General features: G+C 41.4%; 1 protein-coding gene across 3 annotated transcripts in view; it reads right to left on the bottom strand.

Moving 5' to 3' along the window:
• Positions 1 to 7,386: 7,386 nt before the first annotated feature.
• Positions 7,387 to 20,079, bottom strand: part of ST6GAL2 (ST6 beta-galactoside alpha-2,6-sialyltransferase 2) — a 175,524-nt gene continuing 162,831 nt past the window's right edge. For all 3 annotated transcript variants that reach the window (XM_044286397.1, XM_044286395.1, XM_044286398.1), the window contains one exon: positions 7,387 to 10,182. In XM_044286397.1, the coding sequence (XP_044142332.1) occupies positions 9,920 to 10,182 (263 nt within the window). In that variant the 3' untranslated portion in view covers positions 7,387 to 9,919. The remainder of the gene's footprint in view (positions 10,183 to 20,079) is intronic.

Below are 20,079 nucleotides of genomic sequence, written 5' to 3'. Positions count from 1 at the left end.
TGGAAAAGGATCCGCTCAGAATGCATCAGTTTGCCTCCATTCCATCTCCATTCCGCTTTGGTGTCTGTCTGACGAAACTGAGCCAAACTAATCCGTCCTGGCACACAATGTAAGTCAATGAAGACGGATCCATTTTCTATGACACAATCTGGCACAATAGAAAACTGATCCGTCCTCCATTGACTTTCAATGGTGTTCAAGACGGATCTGTTTTGGCTATGTTAAAGATAATACAAACTGATCAGTTCTGAACGGATGCATGCAGTTGTATTATCTGAACAAATCCGTTATGTGCAGATCCATGACGGATCCGCACCAAACACGAGTGTGAAAGTAGTTTAAGAACTATGAAGTACCACTTCATTTTGATGATCCCCAATGATCAAGTGACGGCACAGAACAAATGATAGCATATACTAGTTATATATGTCACCTTTTAAGGTACTCTTTTAACCACCTCCCGACCGCTGTACGCACGGATGCGTCCGGGAGGTGGTTGTTTAGTTCCTCCTGGACGCATCGGCGCGTCCTCTCGCGAGACGCGAGATTACGTCACAGCCGGCCCGCGCATGCGCATCGCGGGCCGGCATTTCGCAGAAGACTATTTCGTCAGCAGCCTGCCGGCCACGATCATTGGCTGGCAGGCTGCTGATTTTAAAAAAATCCAATCAGCAGCCATATAACCCCACATATTAGTAAATATGATGGGGTTATATGGCTGCTGTGCTCCTCTGCTCCTTCTTTTGGTCGGTTGGTTCCAGCAGAGGAGCAGAGGAGCACATCTTTACTGTGAGTACCCACCACACCACATTTAGCCCCCAGATCACCCCAATTAACCCTTTGATCACCCCTTTTATCCCCCCCTGTCAATCACTAGTGAAAGGAAAAAAGTGATCAGTGCAAACTGTCACTTTTTTTTTCACTGTTATTGACCGTTAGGTTTTAGGTATAGTTTAGGTCCCTTGGTTAGGTAGTTAGCGATCAGTTAGCGCCCAGCCCACCGCACCGCAGTCCGTTATTCGCTGATTAGCGTATCGCTAATCAGCATTTGTACTTTTATAGTATCTGAAAGTGATCAAAACTGATCACGGTCAGATCTATAATAGTACTAGTGTCACTTTAGTTCGCCCTCCACCCAAAACGCAGTGTTTGCCCGATCAGGCCTGATCGGTCGCCCACACGTGCGTTCGCCCACACCCGCCCCACCGCAGTGACAAAAAAATTTTTTTTTTTTGATCACTGCACATTCACTTTACACGCACTGCGGCGATAAAAAAATCAGTTTTGATATTTTTTATCAACCGCAGCAGCCTCCGGTACTTCGCTAGCCTCCCCTTTGTAAGACAGGCTTGCTTTTTTTTTCTTGGGTAGTCTCAGGGAATACCCCTAAATTTAGTTGCCCACATGTCAAACAGGGGGTATTCCTCTGAAGAAGCCTACAGGCTTCTGACCCAGTCGGATGAGGAGTGGGAACCCTCATCTGATGAATCCAGCGGGTCAGAATACGAACCTGTAGAAAGCAGTGGCTCTCTGACCCAAAGTTCGGACGAGGAGGCTGAGGTCCCTGATAGCACCAGGCGTACCCGGCCCCGTGTCGCTAGACCGCAGGTTGCGCAGGATCCGCTTCAAGAGCAGCAGAGTGGGGCTGGTGCTGTCGGATTACGTGGTGAGGCATACACCAGCAGCCCAGCCCTTCCTGGACCTAGTACCAGCACTTCCGTACAACCTGGTGAAGTAGCGAGCACCAGAAGGGCAGTTGAAGCTGGTACGGTGGCACGTGCAGTAGTGACCCCGTCGCAGCCACCGCAAAGACGTGCCCGTAGAGCCCCTAGAATCCCAGAGGTGCTGGCAAACCCTGATTGGCAGTCCCCAACTTCAGCCGCACCCGTAGTTTTCCCTTTCACCGCCCAGTCTGGAGTTCGGGTTGAGACGGCTCAGATCGGTTCGGCCCTGGGATTTTTTGAGCTGTTCTTGACTGCGGAGCTTTTAGACTTAGTCGTGGCAGAGACAAACCGGTATGCCACACAATTTATCACCGCTAACCCGGAAAGCTTTTATGCCCAGCCTTTCCGGTGGAAACCAGTCCAAGTTTCCGAATTTAAAACTTTTCTGGGCCTCCTCCTCCTCATGGGCCTGACAAAAAAACATGAATTGCGGTCATATTGGTCTACGAACCCAATTCATCACATGCCCATGTTCTCTGCTGCTATGTCCAGGACACGATTTGAGGTCATCCTGCGTTTCCTGCACTTTAGTGACAACACCGCCTCCCGTCCCAGGGGCCACCCTGCTTTTGACCGGCTCCACAAAATTCGGCCCCTCATAGACCATTTCAACCAGAAATTTGCAGATATTTATACCCCTGAGCAAAACATCTGCGTAGACGAGTCCCTGATACATTTTACCGGGCGCCTTGGCTTCAAACAATACATCCCAAGCAAGCGCGCCCGGTATGGGGTCAAATTGTATAAGCTCTGTGAAAGGGCCACAGGCTATACCCACAAATTTCGGGTCTATGAGGGAAAAGATCAGACCCTGGAGCCGGTCGGTTGCCCTGACTACCTGGGGAGCAGTGGGAAGACAGTTTGGGACTTGGTGTCACCCTTATTCGGCAAGGGGTACCATCTTTATGTGGACAATTTTTACACAAGTGTGGCCCTCTTTAGGCATTTGTTTCTAGAACGGATTGGCGCCTGTGGTACCGCGCGAACTAGTCGCGCGGGCTTCCCCCAACGGCTCGTTACCACCCGTCTTGCAAGGGGGCAGAGGGCCGCACTGTGTAACGAAGAACTGCTCGCGGTGAAATGGAGAGACAAGCGTGACGTTTACATGCTCTCCTCCATTCACGCAGACACGACAATCCAAATTGAGCGAGCAACCCGTGTCATTGAAAAGCCCCTCTCAGTCCACGACTATAACCTCCACATGGGAGGGGTCGACTTCAATGACCAGATGTTGGCTCCGTATTTAGTTTCCCGACGCACCAGACGCTGGTATAAGAAGGTGTCTGTATATTTAATTCAATTGGCTCTGTACAATAGTTTTGTTCTCTACAGTAAGGCTGGGAGAACTGGATCCTTCCTCAAATTTCAGGAAGAGATCATCGCGAACCTCCTGTATCCAGGAGGTTCCGTGGCCCCATCCACCAGTGTAGTTAGCCGTCTACACGAGCGACACTTCCCCAGTGTCGTTGCTGGTACCTCAAACCGACCGCCACCCCGAAAAAAATGTCGTGTCTGTAGCAGGAGTGGAATAAGGCGTGACACCCGTTATTTCTGTCCTGACTGTCCCGACCACCCTGCCCTATGCTTAGGGGAGTGTTTCCGAAAGTACCACACACAGGTACACCTAGCATAGGGATCACATCTCACCAGGATAGGCACACAGGGCTATTAGGGCCCATTCACTCACAGCTGCTGCAAACGTCTCCTTTCACATGGGACAAAGTGCATAACGCACTTCGCCACATCTTTGGGTGATTTGCGCTTTGCACATTGACCCATGGGGAAGGAGAGGTTTGTTCTATAAAGGTAAAAAAAAAAAAAAAAAAAAAAAAACAGGTAAGCAAACAGGTTAATGTTTAGTTCCAAAAGTTAAAGTTACATGTTCTGTTCCAAAGTTAATAAAATTATTATGTTGTGGCCTGGTTTTTTTTTTATTTTTTTGTCTTTTTACCTTCCAGGTGGACCAACCGATCTACTAGCTGCAGCACCGATGTGCATTCTGACAGAAGCATTGCGCTGCTGTCAGATTACACGCAAGTCGGTGTATGCGGCGCTGCAAGACGGGATTTTCTCCTCTGCAGTGACAGATACGTTTGCCAAGGCATACGAGCTGAGGAGGAGGCGGCGTTCCTATGCTTTGGCAAGCATTTTGTATATATATATATATATATAAAAAAAAAAAATCCCGGCAATGATTTATTCATCCACATCGATTGATGCGAATGGAGAAATCTGGTTTGCCAGGGCATACGAGCTAAGTGGGTATGGATGTAGGGCGGAGCTCCTATGTCCTGACAGACGCCTTTCCCCTCCATTTTTTTTTTTGGCAGAGATTTTTTCATCCACATTGATCGATGCGAATGAAGAAATCTGTGCCGTTCATTTTTTTCTTTCAGCCCAGAGGCTGAACGGAAAAAAAAATCTCATTACCTGTATGCTCAATATAAGGAGAATAGCAGAAACTCCTAATGCTGGCCATACATGTAATGATTGCGGAGACCCTCAAATGCCAGGGCAGTACAAACACCCCACAACTGACCCCATTTTGGAAAGAAGACACCCCAAGGTATTTGCTGAGGGGCATATTGAGTCCATGAAAGATTGAAATTTTTGTCCTAAGTTAGCGGAAAGTGAGACTTTGTGAGAAAAAACAAAAAAAAATCAATTTCCGCTAACTTATGCGAAAAAAAAAAAAAATTCTATGAACTTGCCAGGCCCCTCATTGGATACCTTGGGGTGTCTTCTTTCCAAAGTGGGGTCACATGTGGGGTATTTATACTGCCCTGGCTTTTTAGGGGCCCTAAAGCGTGAGAAGAAGTCTGGGATCCAAATGTCTAAAAATGCCCTCCTAAAAGGAATTTGGGCCCCTTTGCGCATCTAGGCTGCAAAAAAGTGTGACACATCTGGTATCGCCGTACTCAGAAGAAGTTGGGGAATGTGTTTTGGGGTGTCATTTTACATATACCCATGCTGGGTGAGAAAAATATCTTGGTCAAATGCCAACTTTGTATAAAAAAATGGGAAAAGTTGTCGTTTGCCAAGATATTTCTCTCACCCAGCATGGGTATATGTAAAATGACACCCCAAAACACATTCCCCAACTTCTCCTGAGTACGGCGATACCAGATGTGTCACACTTTTTTGATGCCAAGGTGGGCAAAGGGGCGCATATTCCAAAGTGCACCTTTCGTATTTCACCGGTCATTTTTTACAGATTTTGATTGCAAAGTACTTCTCACACATATGGGCCCCTAAATTGCCAGGGCAGTATAACTACGCCACAAGTGACCCCATTTTGGAAAGAAGACACCCCAAGGTATTCCGTGAGGGGCATGGCGAGTTCCTAGAATTTTTTATTTTTTGTCGCAAGTTAGTGGAATATGAGACTTTGTAAGGAAAAAAGAGAAAAAAAAAAATCATCATTTTCCGCTAACTTGTGACAAAAAATAAAAAATTCTAGGAACTCGCCGTGCCCTTCACGGAATACCTTGGGGTGTCTTCTTTCCAAAATGGGGTCACTTGTGGCGTAGTTATACTGCCCTGGCAATTTAGGGGCCCAAATGTGTGAGAAGTACCTTGCAATCAAAATGTGTAAAAAATGCCCTGCAAAATCCGAAAGGTGCACTTTGGAATATGTGCCCCTTTGCCCACCTTGGCAGCAAAAAAGTGTGACACATCTGGTATCGCCGTACTCAGGAAAAGTTGGGGAATGTGTTTTGGGGTGTCATTTTACATATACCCATGCTGGGTGAGAAAAATATCTTGGTCAAATGCCAACTTTGTATAAAAAAATGGGAAAAGTTGTCGTTTGCCAAGATATTTCTCTCACCCAGCATGGGTATATGTAAAATGACACCCCAAAACACATTCCCCAACTTCTCCTGAGTACGGCGATACCAGATGTGTCACACTTTTTTGATGCCAAGGTGGGCAAAGGGGCGCATATTCCAAAGTGCACCTTTCGTATTTCACCGGTCATTTTTTACAGATTTTGATTGCAAAGTACTTCTCACACATATGGGCCCCTAAATTGCCAGGGCAGTATAACTACGCCACAAGTGACCCCATTTTGGAAAGAAGACACCCCAAGGTATTCCGTGAGGGGCATGGCGAGTTCCTAGAATTTTTTATTTTTTGTCGCAAGTTAGTGGAATATGAGACTTTGTAAGGAAAAAAGAGAAAAAAAAAAAATCATCATTTTCCGCTAACTTGTGACAAAAAATAAAAAATTCTAGGAACTCGCCGTGCCCTTCACGGAATACCTTGGGGTGTCTTCTTTCCAAAATGGGGTCACTTGTGGCGTAGTTATACTGCCCTGGCAATTTAGGGGCCCAAATGTGTGAGAAGTACCTTGCAATCAAAATGTGTAAAAAATGCCCTGCAAAATCCGAAAGGTGCACTTTGGAATATGTGCCCCTTTGCCCACCTTGGCAGCAAAAAAGTGTGACACATCTGGTATCGCCGTACTCAGGAGAAGTTGGGGAATGTGTTTTGGGGTGTCATTTTACATATACCCATGCTGGGTGAGAAAAATATCTTGGTCAAATGCCAACTTTGTATAAAAAAATGGGAAAAGTTGTCTTTTGCCAAGATATTTCTCTCACCCAGCATGGGTATATGTAAAATGACACCCCAAAACACATTCCCCAACTTCTCCTGAGTACGGCGATACCACATGTGTGACACTTTTTTTCTGCCAAGGTGGGCAAAGGGGCGCATATTCCAAAGTGCACCTTTCGGATTTCACCGGTCATTTCTTACACATTTTGATTGCAAAGTTCTTCTCACACATTTGGGCCCCTAAATTGCCAGGGCAGTATAACTACGCCACAAGTGACCCCATTTTGGAAAGAAGACACCCCAAGGTATTCTGTGAGGGGCATGGCGAGTTCCTAGAATTTTTTATTTTTTGTCGCAAGTTAGTGGAATATGAGACTTTGTAAGAAAAAATAAAAAAATAAAAATCATCATCATTTTCCGCTAACTTGTGACAAAAAATAAAAAGTTCTATGAACTCACTATGCCCATCAGCGAATACCTTAGGGTGTCTACTTTCCGAAATGGGGTCATTTGTGGGGTAGTTATACTGTTTGGGCATTGTAGAACCTCAGGAAACATGACAGGTGCTCAGAAAATCAGAGCCGTTTCAAAAAGCGGAAATTCACATTTTTGTACCATAGTTTGTAAATGCTATAACTTTTACCCAAACCATTTTTTTTTTTGCCCAAACATTTTTTTTTTATCAAAGACATGTAGAACTATAAATTTAGCGAAAAATTTATATATGGATGTCGTTTTTTTTGCAAAATTTCACAGCTGAAAGTGAAAAATGTCATTTTTTTGCAAAAAAATCGTTATATTTTGATTAATAACAAAAAAAGTAAAAATGTCAGCAGCAATAAAATACCACCAAATGAAAGCTCCATTAGTGAGAAGAAAAGGAGGTAAAATTCATTTGGGTGGTAAGTTGCATGACCGAGCGATAAACGGTGAAAGGAGTGTAGTGCCGAAGTGTAAAAAGTGGCCTGGTCATGAAGGGGGTTTCACCTAGCGGGGCTGAAGTGGTTAAGGTAAATATAGACAGACATTCAGCAATAAATTGACACAAGTAAAAAAAAAAATGTATTTATTTACAAGAAATATTCTATACATTGTGCATACATAAAAATGTACAAATCCAAAATAGAAAAAGTGTTCAAATGTGTACAAATATTGTTCAAAAATGATGCTCCTTGAAAACATTTAAAATTTTTACTGAATGGACATTACGCCAGAGAGTAAAAAAAAAAATCTTACCAAAAGACCATCAAAACTAGTAAAAAATTAGTCTGGCTCACTTGAAACCACTAAGAATACAAAAAGATCAGGTAAAATTTATGAGTGATCCTGCAACTCAGGCGGAAAGAATACAATAGATTTCATTGATGTGGATAATCTATTACATTACATGAATAGGAGTACAGTGGAGCAAAGCAATACTCAACTAGCCACTCAAGTGTATAGGATCCTTTATCGTGGGCTAGGCCTACTATTGAGCAAGGTCACCAGCAACATTACTGTACAAGGTAATGACCCCAGAAGTCCCTTTCTGTGGTCCCGCTTCAATGGAGCGTGTATAGTCTACCTGGGGTGTTTTTAAAAGGGTTGTCAAAGACCGAGAGAATATTTAAAGGGATCGAGCACACTATTTAAAAAAAAGACTCACCTGGTCAGAGAATCCAGACTCCAGCTCCATGCCACAGCTCACATCCCTTTCAATCCCCTCCACACCAGAAGTGACATTCCATCTACATGCATATCACTTCTGTTCCTGCAAATGTCACCACTAATGCCACAGATTTGCTGAACAGTGATGTTCATGTAGATGTGGCAGGAATGTCACGTGACCACTGAGAATCAACAATCACGTGCCACTTTGGTACATGTCAACACTGAGACCACTGATTGGCTATCGGTGGTGACGTCCATGTAGACGGCTCATAGCACTTCCAGCCTCGTGGGGACGGGAGCTGCAGCTCTGGAACTGCGATGCTCTGACCAGGTGAGTTATTTTTTATTTTTTTTAGTAAGCCTACACTCGTGTAAATTTTTCTACGTCTCGGACAACCACTTTAATACTATACCAAGTGACCTTTCCGGGATAACCATGATGGACACTTTCCATATGATCACTCAGTTGCTCAATTGTACAACCAGTGCTTAGGTTTATCAAGTATAAGTGCAAGGAAATCACCCCCAGAGCCATTCTCATAGCCTATATCAGTGCTTGGTAAATCCCAGATAAAGTGCAACCTGATGCTTGGCAATGAACAAGAGATCAACAGTTTAGGTTTTGTGGGTGCACAGTGTACTACTGCCAGCATTTGGCAGGTGAGGCAGATGTAATACTTTGAGTTCTATTCTACTGTACAATGTCTTAGCACTAAATGAGTGCCACATATTAATACCTCCATGCAAAGCTGTGGCTATGTGGTCACTTGGATCAAGTAGTAACTTATATTAAACTACTTCTTAACAGTTCCCTCGATTATCTTTTTTAACACAACTCCTTACCCATTAGAACTCCTACTTCATTTGAACATAAATACAGTAAAATCAGAAATACTGGAGCCTCCCATTACATGGACTATATTTTTCCTTTCTATCACAACTATATCATGCGATATTTTCAAAGCAGCTGTCCCGCTATTTACTAGGCCCTTGGACGAAGCTCACTGCAACCTAACATCGATACAACAGTGTTAGTTCAGGATGGGGAGCGTTAGATTTAGCAGCAGAACAAGACATACACATGGATACAATGTTTAACAGCTTGCAAAGCACAGAAAATAAAAATCACATTTCTAGTTAGCTCATGTGCAAAATAAAGTATCAGAAGCGAGCGTTGACTGAAAAGCCTTCTTTTGCTTATGGACACATCTCATTAGCATGTCATGAAGCTATCTCTTTAAATTAACACTATGATTAAATATTTTAGTGGTATTTTCTGATTACCAGAACCAAACTAAACAGTATTAAGACTCTTACACCCACCTACTGGCTCACATCTACCTATAAACAAGCATATAGTATTTCCTGCATCCCATATGTCCTAATCTATAGATATCTTACAGACAAATACTTCCTAACTATATTATGTAATATTTCTCCCTGTGACAGTATAACACATTTTATATTTGCAATTGTACATGGTTTGTAAAATGCATATTTCAATCCGGTGGGTGACTCTAGTTAAAAAGTCATAAAATATATCTACAGCTTCAAATGGCCACATGGACTTTTTAATCGATAAGTAGTTCTCAGCTCTAGAAGATCAAGGAAAATCTGAAGATGTATTAATAAGTACACATGAAAGCTGATAGCTCCTTAATTACATGGTAACAATATGGCACATTATGGATTAATAGGAGCAGCTCCTCTAAATCCACATTAGGATATTGATCCCCCCCCCCAACCCTTCCAACTAACACGCAATTGCAACTTTCACCACCCAAAGCTAAGCTCATCTTGCTCAGGCAAAGCAGTAATAAATACTTCTTGGCTTAGACAGATATTTCTATGCCCACCAAAGAACCAGGTTACGTTTAAAGACCAATTCCTTTCAATGGTCCAAGCAATATTGTTTTCAAGTATTGTTGATCTAACAACAGTAGCAAATTATTGCACATCGTCTTCCAAAGGCAAACAATGCATTCTTATGTAATGTGATCATTTATGGGGCAATGCAGTGTACTGAAGCCAGGCAGAGTGACTTTTCCTTTTCTGAGAAGATTGTCTTCCGTCCCTTGGTTCATCCTTTGTATGAGCATTTTCTCATAGAGGAGGGGATGGTATGCACCCAGTGTACATGCCGCATCATAATATTGCTCATGGTAATGACACAGATCGGTCTGTCGGTATGAAGGGATGTATTCATAGACATGAACTTTCCCACACAGGGACATCATGATGAGGATACCTAAGAAATATAAGCACAAAAATAAATTACACATATTAACTGAAATGTAATAAAGACATAAATCAAAAAGTCAATTTCTCAGTCTGGATACAAGAAAAAGATCGAGATAACACTTTTTAATAATCCAATGACTTGCTGTAACCAGACTGAAGCTTCTGTGGCATGGAAAAAGAGCATTTTATGGTCAGCCTGTTTCATATCTCAATATATGTATTAAATATTTTATTACACAAGTTGTAAAAGTGATATACGTTTGGTGTACCGACCAGATGATTGGTAGGCTAAATCTTCTCTTATTTACCTCAATGGTAAAATAACCACACACAGCTATATGTCTACTGATAATGGGTATGGGGACTAGTTATTCTTGGGATCATGAGGGCCCTAGTGGTCAGACTCCCACTGATCACAACACATCTAATTGACAGGACATATTGAAGTATAGATTTGCATCATGTGGGAATGTGCAAACACAAGATTTTGACAGTATAGCATTTTTAAACTTTAAGGGGGTTGTCCGAGTTATGTAAAAAAAAATATATATATAAAAATGAAAAAAAAGAAGGCACTGTAAATCTGATGGTCAACAATATATACATAAGATCAGCAAGTTTTAGGCGAAAAAAAGTATATTTCCTCATTCTCCTAGTTCTGTTCTGGCCCTTTGTTTACATGCAGGGGAGGGGAGACACAGGGCAGACAGCTAAGCCAGCAGATCGGGCAGTGTGGGCTTGTTGCTCCAACCAGCACAACCCACAGTGACGTTCCGTGCACAGAGGCAGAACTGGACTGCAAAACTGCACACAACCTTTAAAACAGAATCTATACTTTTGGCTGGGTAGATACACATATGCACCGGAGGTTCCACTGGGAGCCTCTATGCAGATTCTGTCAAATTTCCGGCAAAAAATAGATGCCAAAACAGAAACCTAATGGTAGCCACTATAATCAGGGGAGTTAGTTAGACACCATTGGAGTCTGTCATACCATCATTTTTGCTTTCCTGTTCCCAAGACAGGGCAGAAAATCATAAATGCTGGATCAAGATGTGCACCCAGCATTAGACATTATCCTACTTCAACACATTCCTAATTATGTAAAGCATTACCAACCTTGATAATTTGATGCGTCCATTCTACACATGTTCTACAAGTCTACTTCATCAATTATTTAAATGCAATAAAAAGCTATAAGGCCCCTTTCACACGGGCGAGATTTCCGTGCGGGTGCGATGCGTGAGTTGAACGCACTACACCCGCACTGAATCCTGACCCATTCATTTCTATGGGGCTGTTCACATGAGCGGTGATTTTCACGCATCACTTATGCGTTGCGTGAAAATCGCAGCATGTTCTATATTCTGCGTTTTTCACGTAACGCAGGCCCCATAGAAATGAATGGGGTTGCGTGAAAATCGCAAGCATCCGCAAGCAAGTGCGGATGCGGTGCGATTTTCACGCATGGGTTCTAGGTGACAGTCTATTCACTGTATTATTTTCCCTTATAACATGGTTATAAGGGAAAATAATAGCATTCCGACTACAGAATGCTTAGTATAATGGTGCTGGGAGGGTTAAAAAAAATAAAAAAGTTAACTCACCTTATCCCCATGATCGCCTAGTTCCCGGTCGGTCTCTTCTTTAGCTGTGGCTAAAGGACCTTTGGTGATGTCAGATCACATGCTCCATCACCATGGTGATGGACCATGTGATTGGAGCATGTGATCTGACATCACCAAAGGTCATTCAGCCCAAGCCCACAGCTAGAGAAGAGACCGACCGGGAACTACACGATCTTGGGGATAAGGTGAGTTAACGTTTTTATTTTTTTTTAACCCTTCCAGCACTATTATACTAAGCATTCTGTATTCAGAATGCTATTATTTTCCCTTATAACCATGTTATAAGGGAAAATAATAGAATCTTCAGAACATCAATCCCAAGCCCGAACTGCTGTGAAGAAGTTCGGGTTTGGGTACCAAACATGCGCGATTTTTCTCACGCGAGTGCAAAACGCATGACAATGTTTTGCACTCGCGCGGAAAAATCGCGGGTGTTTCCGCAACGCACCCGCACATTTTTCCGCAACGCCCGTGTGAAACCAGCCTTAGTGTGTAGTCTTTTTACACAATAAGCAACCTGAGAGTAATAAAGACCACTGTGATCTCTCCATGTAATGAAAGGCATTCTATTAGCATATAGTATTCAGGAATGGGGCTAGAAACATAGAGGCAATAAAGTGTGGATATTAACTGGTAAAAACAGGGAGTTATCTTTAGAAAATAAAAGTAGTAATATTGTAATACTACAGTATATCTTCTGTAATATAAAGTCATTCTTCAACTATAAGGATAATACAACTATTGAATCTGCTCAAGTATCAGGGAATTATTGGGAACAAATCGTTCATTACTAAACACTTACTATACATTGGGGCCTTAGTCACTACAGAGGACACAGATTAGTGAATAGAGACGTATCTGATGGCCCCAGCCCTACAAGATAAAACTTAAAGTGACACTCCACCTGTGACCAACATTGGTTTCATATACAAGCCAGGCTATTTAAGGGAGATTTATCAAGAGGGGAATTTTTACGTCAGTTTTGTAGAAGTCTGCATTGCGGTAATTTGTACCAAATTTATCAAATGTTGCATATATTTCTTATTGTTTTTATTATGGATTTTTTTTTTTGCATCCAAAACTATAAAACAGAATGATAAAAACAGTGAACAACAGAGTGTGTCTCACTGGAAAAAAAAAAAAAATATATATATATATATATATAAAAAGATGATTTATAAAAGGTTTACAAAGTCATAATCAAATACAAAAATACTTGTTGTCTAACTCATGCAAACTACCCGATGTCAAGGTGCCCTTGCATCAAAATACGTAGGATTTCTGGTGTTCGCTCAATACAGGAGAATTGGATGTGAGGCCCTAGAATTATAAGTAAAGATATGTTCTCCCTCATTGAGAGCATGGATGCAGCTAAGGGCACTCTCACAGTAAAGCTATTATTTCTATTCTTCTGCTCCGTTATAGGAGCCAAAGTCCGAAAATAAAGGAAGTGCCTGATTCAGCACCTAACTGACAGGAACTGGGCCTAACAGATCACATTGAATATAATGGCATGTGTTCGGAAGAACAATTAGCTGACAAAAAAGTCTTGAACGCAGGACTTTTCTCTCCGCTATTTTTGGCAAACCCTGTGAAGGAGGCGCCCTAAGACTTCTAGCATTCCACAGTGTAGCACACTTGTGTGCTCGTTGAAGGCTAAATAATAATACTGAGATGTGAAGATATGCATTGAGTTAGGAACTGATCTGATAAAGAAAGAAGAAAGAAAGATTAGTTGCATGCGCAGGACTACAGCATCTTTAGTATAGGAACTCAAGTTGAGACACTTTTACAAAAGGGGTGTTAAAGAAGGATGGGAAAATAAGTAGGTAAGTATGGGTAAGTGGGGTTGCACATTGTCTGATAAATTGTTGAGATGTTACCCTTTTACAGGGATAAGATTGCAAGATTTTCCTGACAGTTGCAGTTCATAAATCTGGCGTAAATCAGCTTCACAGGTGAAGCACAACCGCTTTACCACGTTTCAAAACTGGAATAAGTGGTGTAAAAATGCAATATGATGCAATTTTGGCGAGTCCAAAAAGTCACAATGCCGCCATGTTCTGCCATCTTTTTTTATTCCCCCATTTCTAATCAGTCTGTGTTACTTTTATGATGTACAATGTAAACTTAGTCAGATTTGCTACTTTTGAGTGGGTTTACACATTGCTTTATATAGCTTTTTTTTAAAAAGGCATCACAAAAAAGCATGAAAAAAACGCATTCCTTTTTACCATGTTTGCATTCTCTAAAGGTGAAACATGTTAAAGCAGCGTGTTTCACCTTTAAAAACTGCATATGCAATTACCACATTGATTTAATACTGCATGTTTTACCTGTAAAAAAAGGCACGATCGCAGTGAAAAAACATGAATTTTTTAAGCATTTTTAAAAAGCAACCCAAAGACCAAGTTTAAATGTCGTTTTTAAAAACGCATAGCAAAAAGGCATTAAAAATGCATGAATTTATTCCAAACATTTTTATTACAGGACAAATGTGTTAAATCAATGTGTTTTTACAAGTGACACACAATTAATATGGAATCAAGGTAAAAGGGCATGCACTTCTGATGCATTTTAAAAAGCAACATATAAATCCAGCCTATGAGTTGTGTCTTTACTTTATGCTTATTCTCATTAACATATTAATTCCCCTTTTGGCAGAAAAGGGTTGTCCGAGATAATAAAAAGTTCTAGTAATACACCCAAATGCTGGTAATAAAGATTACATACTTGCTTCTTTCTCCTGCACAGTTCTCTGTGCTGTTGGTCCTGACCCTCTCCTGCTGTTTGTTTACAAGTTGCAGTGGTTACATGTAGATATGACATGTGACCACTGCAGCCAATCACTGTCTTCAGCCCAACATGACAGTGACTGGCTAAAGCGGTGCATTCCCATGCTGTATGCTTTCTCGTCTTGGTGATGTGCACAGGTAAACAACAGGTGACCGCTCCAGATATTCACTGTCCTCAGCGAATCAGCACGGAGGACAGCGATTGGCTGTAGTGGTCAGGTGCCATGTACCTACATGTCACTGCTACAATCTGTAAACAAATAATGGGAGAAGGACTGGACTACCAACACAGGGAACGGCACTTAAGAAAGAAGTGAGTATGTAATCTATTGTAACAGCATTTGGGAGCATTACTAGGATTTCTTTTTTACAATCATAAACAACCCTTACTCATGAATGAAGACGTTAATTCAGTCTATTTACATAAGCTGAGGGTTCTCCGGGAATTAAGACAATGAAAATACTTAAATATTACTTTATTATAAATATATTCCCAAACACCTTTTATTAGGTATAATGGCTCGTTTTGTCTGGGGAGCAATCATTAGGAGAAATAAAATGGCTACTGCCCTATTATTAGTACACACAGAACCTGTCCTAATTATACAGCAGGAGAAGTTACTTCACAACATGGAGTCAAAGAGCTGGCTCATCCTCCTCTCTGCTCTGCTTGCCAGGTATTATGGTCCTGAATACAGTTTAATAAGATCTTCAGCTGAATCTCTGAGTTCATGAGGAGACATGAAGTACAGCGGAGGGATGGGGTGTGACTAATGAGCAGCAGCACTTGTATGCAGTCTCCATTACCACAGTCTGTCCTTTCCATCCCTTCTGTACTTCATGTCTCCTCATGAACTCTATTCTTGCAGAGATTCAGCTGAAGATCTTATCAGCTGTATTCAGGATGCAGAGCAGAGAGGAGGATGAGGCAGCTCTTTAGCTGTTGTGAAGTAACTTGTCCTTCTGTGTGATTAGAACAGGCTTTGTGTGCACTAATAGGATGGTGGCCATTTTATATCTCCTAATGAATATTCCGTAGACAAAACGATCCATTATAACTAATGAAAAGGTATTTGGAAATATATTTATAACAAAGTAATATTTAAGTATTTTCATAATTCCCAGAGAACCCCTTTAAGGTTCATAAACTGCTGGCTTGCTTGTTGATAATTTCCAGGTCACAATATTAGTTTGTTTGTTTATTTTTAATATCTACATGGTAAAAATGAACAACAGGTACATTACAGAGATATACAGCCAATGTCATTATTTTAACCACTTCAGCCCCGCTAGGTGAAACCCCCTTCATGACCAGAGCACTTTTTACACTTCGGCACTACACTACTTTCACCGTTTATCGCTCGGTCATGCAACTTACCACCCAAATGAATTTTACCTCCTTTTCTTCTCACTAATAGAGCTTTCATTTGGTGGTATTTCATTGCTGCTGGCATTTTTACTTTTTTTGTTATTAATCAAAATGTAACGATTTTTTTGCAAAAAAATGACATTTTTCACTTTCAGCTGTAAAATTTTGCAAAAAAAACGACATCCATATATAAATTTTTCGCCAAATTTATTGTTCTACATGTCTTTGATAAAAAAAAAATGTTTGGGCAAAAAAAAAATGGTTTGGGTAAAAGTTATAGCATTTACAAACTATGGTACAAAAATGTGAATTTCCGCTTTTTGAAACAGCTCTGACTTTCTGAGCACCTGTCATGTTTCCTGAGGTTCTACAATGCCCAAACAGTAGAAAAACCCCACAAATGACCCCATTTCGGAAAGTAGACACCCTAAGGTATTCGCTGATTGGCATAGTGAGTTCATAGAACTTTTTATTTTTTGTCACAAGTTAGCGGAAAATGATGATTTTTTTTTCTTTTTTTTTTCTTACAAAGTCTCATATTCCACTAACTTGCGACAAAAAATAAAAAATTCTAGGAACTCACCATGCCCCTCACAGAATACCTTGGGGTGTCTTCTTTCCAAAATGGGGTCACTTGTGGGGTAGTTATACTGCCCTGGCAATTTAGGGGCCCAAATGTGTGAGAAGAACTTTGCAATCAAAATGTGTAAAAAATGACCGGTGAAATCCAAAAGGTGCACTTTGGAATATGCGCCCCTTTGCCCACCTTGGCAGCAAAAAAGTGTGACACATCTGGTATCGCCGTACTCAGGAGAAGTTGGGGAATGTGTTTTGGGGTGTCATTTTACATATACCCATGCTGGGTGAGAAAAATATCTTGGTCAAATGCCAACTTTGTATAAAAAAATTGGAAAAGTTGTCTTTTGCCAAGATATTTCTCTCATCCAGCATGGGTATATGTAAAATGACCCCCCAAAACACATTCCCCAACTTCTCCTGAGTACGGCGATACCAGATGTGTCACACTTTTTTGCAGCCAAGGTGGGCAAAGGGGCACATATTCCAAAGTGCACCTTTCAGATTTTGCAGGCCATTTTTTACACATTTTGATTGCAAGGTACTTCTCACACATTTGGGCCCCTAAATTGCCAGGGCAGTATAACTACGCCACAAGTGACCCCATTTTGGAAAGAAGACACCCAAGGTATTCCGTGAGGGGCATGGCGAGTTCCTAGAATTTTTTATTTTTTGTCACAAGTTAGCGGAAAATGATGATTTTTTTTTTTTTCTCTTTTTTCCTTACAAAGTCTCATATTCCACTAACTTGCGACAAAAAATAAAAAATTCTAGGAACTCGCCATGCCCCTCACGGAATACCTTGGGGTGTCTTCTTTCCAAAATGGGGTCACTTGTGGCGTAGTTATACTGCCCTGGAAATTTAGGGGCCCATATGTGTGAGAAGTACTTTGCAATCAAAATCTGTAAAAAATGACCGGTGAAATCCGAAAGGTGCACTTTGGAATATGTGCCCCTTTGCCCACCTTGGCATCAAAAAAGTGTCACACATCTGGTATCGCCGTACTCAGGAGAAGTTGGGGAATGTGTTTTGGGCTGTCATTTTACATATACCCATGCTGGGTGAGAGAAATATCTTGGCAAAAGACAACTTTTCCCATTTTTTTATACAAAGTTGGCATTTGACCAAGATATTTTTCTCACCCAGCATGGGTATATGTAAAATGACACCCCAAAACACATTGCCCAACTTCTCCTGAGTACGGCGATACCAGATGTGTCACACTTTTTTGCTGCCAAGGTGGGCAAAGGGGCACATATTCCAAAGTGCACCTTTCGGATTTTGCAGGGCATTTTTTACACATTTTGATTGCAAAGTTCTTCTCACACATTTGGGCCCCTAAATTGCCAGGGCAGTATAACTACCCCACAAGTGACCCCATTTTGGAAAGAAGACACCCCAAGGTATTCCGTGAGGGGCATGGCGAGTTCCTAGAATTTTTTAGGCATTTTTCTGGCTTGTAAAAACCCAAAGAAAGCTATAGGTTTTTCACAAGCCTTTTTTTGACTGTGGAATTTTTTGTCACATTTTTCAGACTTTTTTTTTTCATAGAGGGAAAACGTCTGATAAAATGCCACACTCAGACGATGCTCCAATGTCAAAAAAGGCCCCAAATATTGCAATGATAGATCGTTAAAAGGCTGTATTCATTGTATAATACTTTTTATTGGGAAAACCTCCTTAACATTATTTTGTTGTTTCTCTTCTAGTTTTATAAATGCTTCTTGTTGCTTTTCCACTGTCGTCCATCATTACCGATTAATGGGAAATCCCAATCAAACCTCACTGTTATTCAGCTCAACCAAAGACTCAACAGCACAGTAGCCCCTAAACAATCACTGATGCCAGAAAGCAGTGAGAAGCAAACAGACACAAACCAAGGCATCTCAAAGCAAAATAAAGACAATCTGGTTTTGTGAATTACTTTCACTGATTTACATAAATGTTGTCAATTTTCTTTTCTATGAGCCAAAGACGTGAAGGTTATGTAACATTTGCTCTGAGAGAGTTGGAGGCATGTCAATACTATGTACAGATAATATTGTTACGTGTTGTACAGTATGTATTACTAATCACCAAGGGTTAGTACTAACAGCAATGTTCATGTAATATACACAGACAGATGCTAAAGTGGACAGAGAAGTTTGAAATCAATCAAGTCCTTTATTGAACACATTATTCATACAATAAGGTATACCTTGTGAGGTTTAGATTACATATTTTCTAGAAAGGGTTTTTGGCTACACACGTAAGGGCTCATGCACACGGCCGTTGATCAGCCATTCCATGCATTGGGAACCACAATTTACATGGGCAACATCCATGCAGATTCCGCAGATGGGTCCGGACCCATTCAAGTGCATGCACTACTTTTTTTGCAGTGCACAGGCACAGACAGAAACCCCAGAGAAGCACCCTGTAGTATTTCCGTGGGGTTCAGTGTCCCCATTCCACACAGGACCTTCCAGATCGTGGACCCATTTAGGTGAATGGGTCCGCATCCGTGATGCAGGGTGCAAATGGCCTGTGCCTATATATTGTGGCAGACCCACTGTTTGCAGGCCACAATACAGGCACGGCCGGGCAACAGCCATGTGCATAAGCCCTTAAGGTGCATTTACATGTGCTGACTGAGCAAGCAATTATCAGGAAAAAAAAACTGTTCCTTCCCAATAACCGCCTGCTCGTCAGTGGAGGAATTTAAATGCAGCAGTCACCTACTGCCATTACTCGTCCTTATAGAATCAATGTTTTCAGGCAGAACCGATGATTTCATGTGCTGTATAAACGATTATTTCACCCGATTAATGGGTGTTTTGCTCGTCACGTGATCGGCGGCACATTTACACAGGTTTATTATTGGGAACTAACGTTTGTAGTAACGTTCTTTCCTGATAACTGGGCAAAATTGTGTGGTGTAAATCTGCCTTTAAGGTGGCAATACACCTACTACAGAACAACATGATTACGCATGTCAAATTCAGTATGCCTGAAATTCTTTCCGCTGATGTCATCTTTCAAAGCAAGCATACTTGCTGGACGGTTCCGCCGTCCAGCAAAAAAAAAAAAGAACAGGTTCTATTCTTGTCTGCAGATGGACAAAAACAGGCATTTTTAACACAGAGCAGGATGTTCGGAAACCGGAAAATACAGAACATGCACAGCCGGTATCCATGTTTTGAGTATCTGTGATTTGCAGACCGTAAAACAGATACAGTCGTGTGCATGAGGCCTAATAGCAAAATAGCTTTTTTTTTTTTGCAGTTTCTAGAGTATTCTGTAGACTTTTTTCTGTGACCCATTATTCTTTCAGGTGTGCTCTTGAAGTGATATTAGCAGGATGTACACCCCTAGGGGGAAGAGCAACAGTCCTGAATTTTTGTATATGATTTGTCTAACCATTGACTAATGTACACCCAGTAATTAATAAATGCAGGTTACATAGCACAAACGCGAACGCAAGCCCAAATAATATAACGAGGAGCATCTAATCCCCTCCACAAAGAGCCAACTCAATACTAAACGAACAAACCTA

This window comes from Bufo gargarizans, chromosome 3, assembly GCF_014858855.1.
Source record: "Bufo gargarizans isolate SCDJY-AF-19 chromosome 3, ASM1485885v1, whole genome shotgun sequence".
NCBI lineage: Eukaryota > Metazoa > Chordata > Amphibia > Anura > Bufonidae > Bufo > Bufo gargarizans.
Note: the sequence above shows the minus strand (reverse complement) of the source record. Positions and strands in the feature narration are given on the sequence as shown.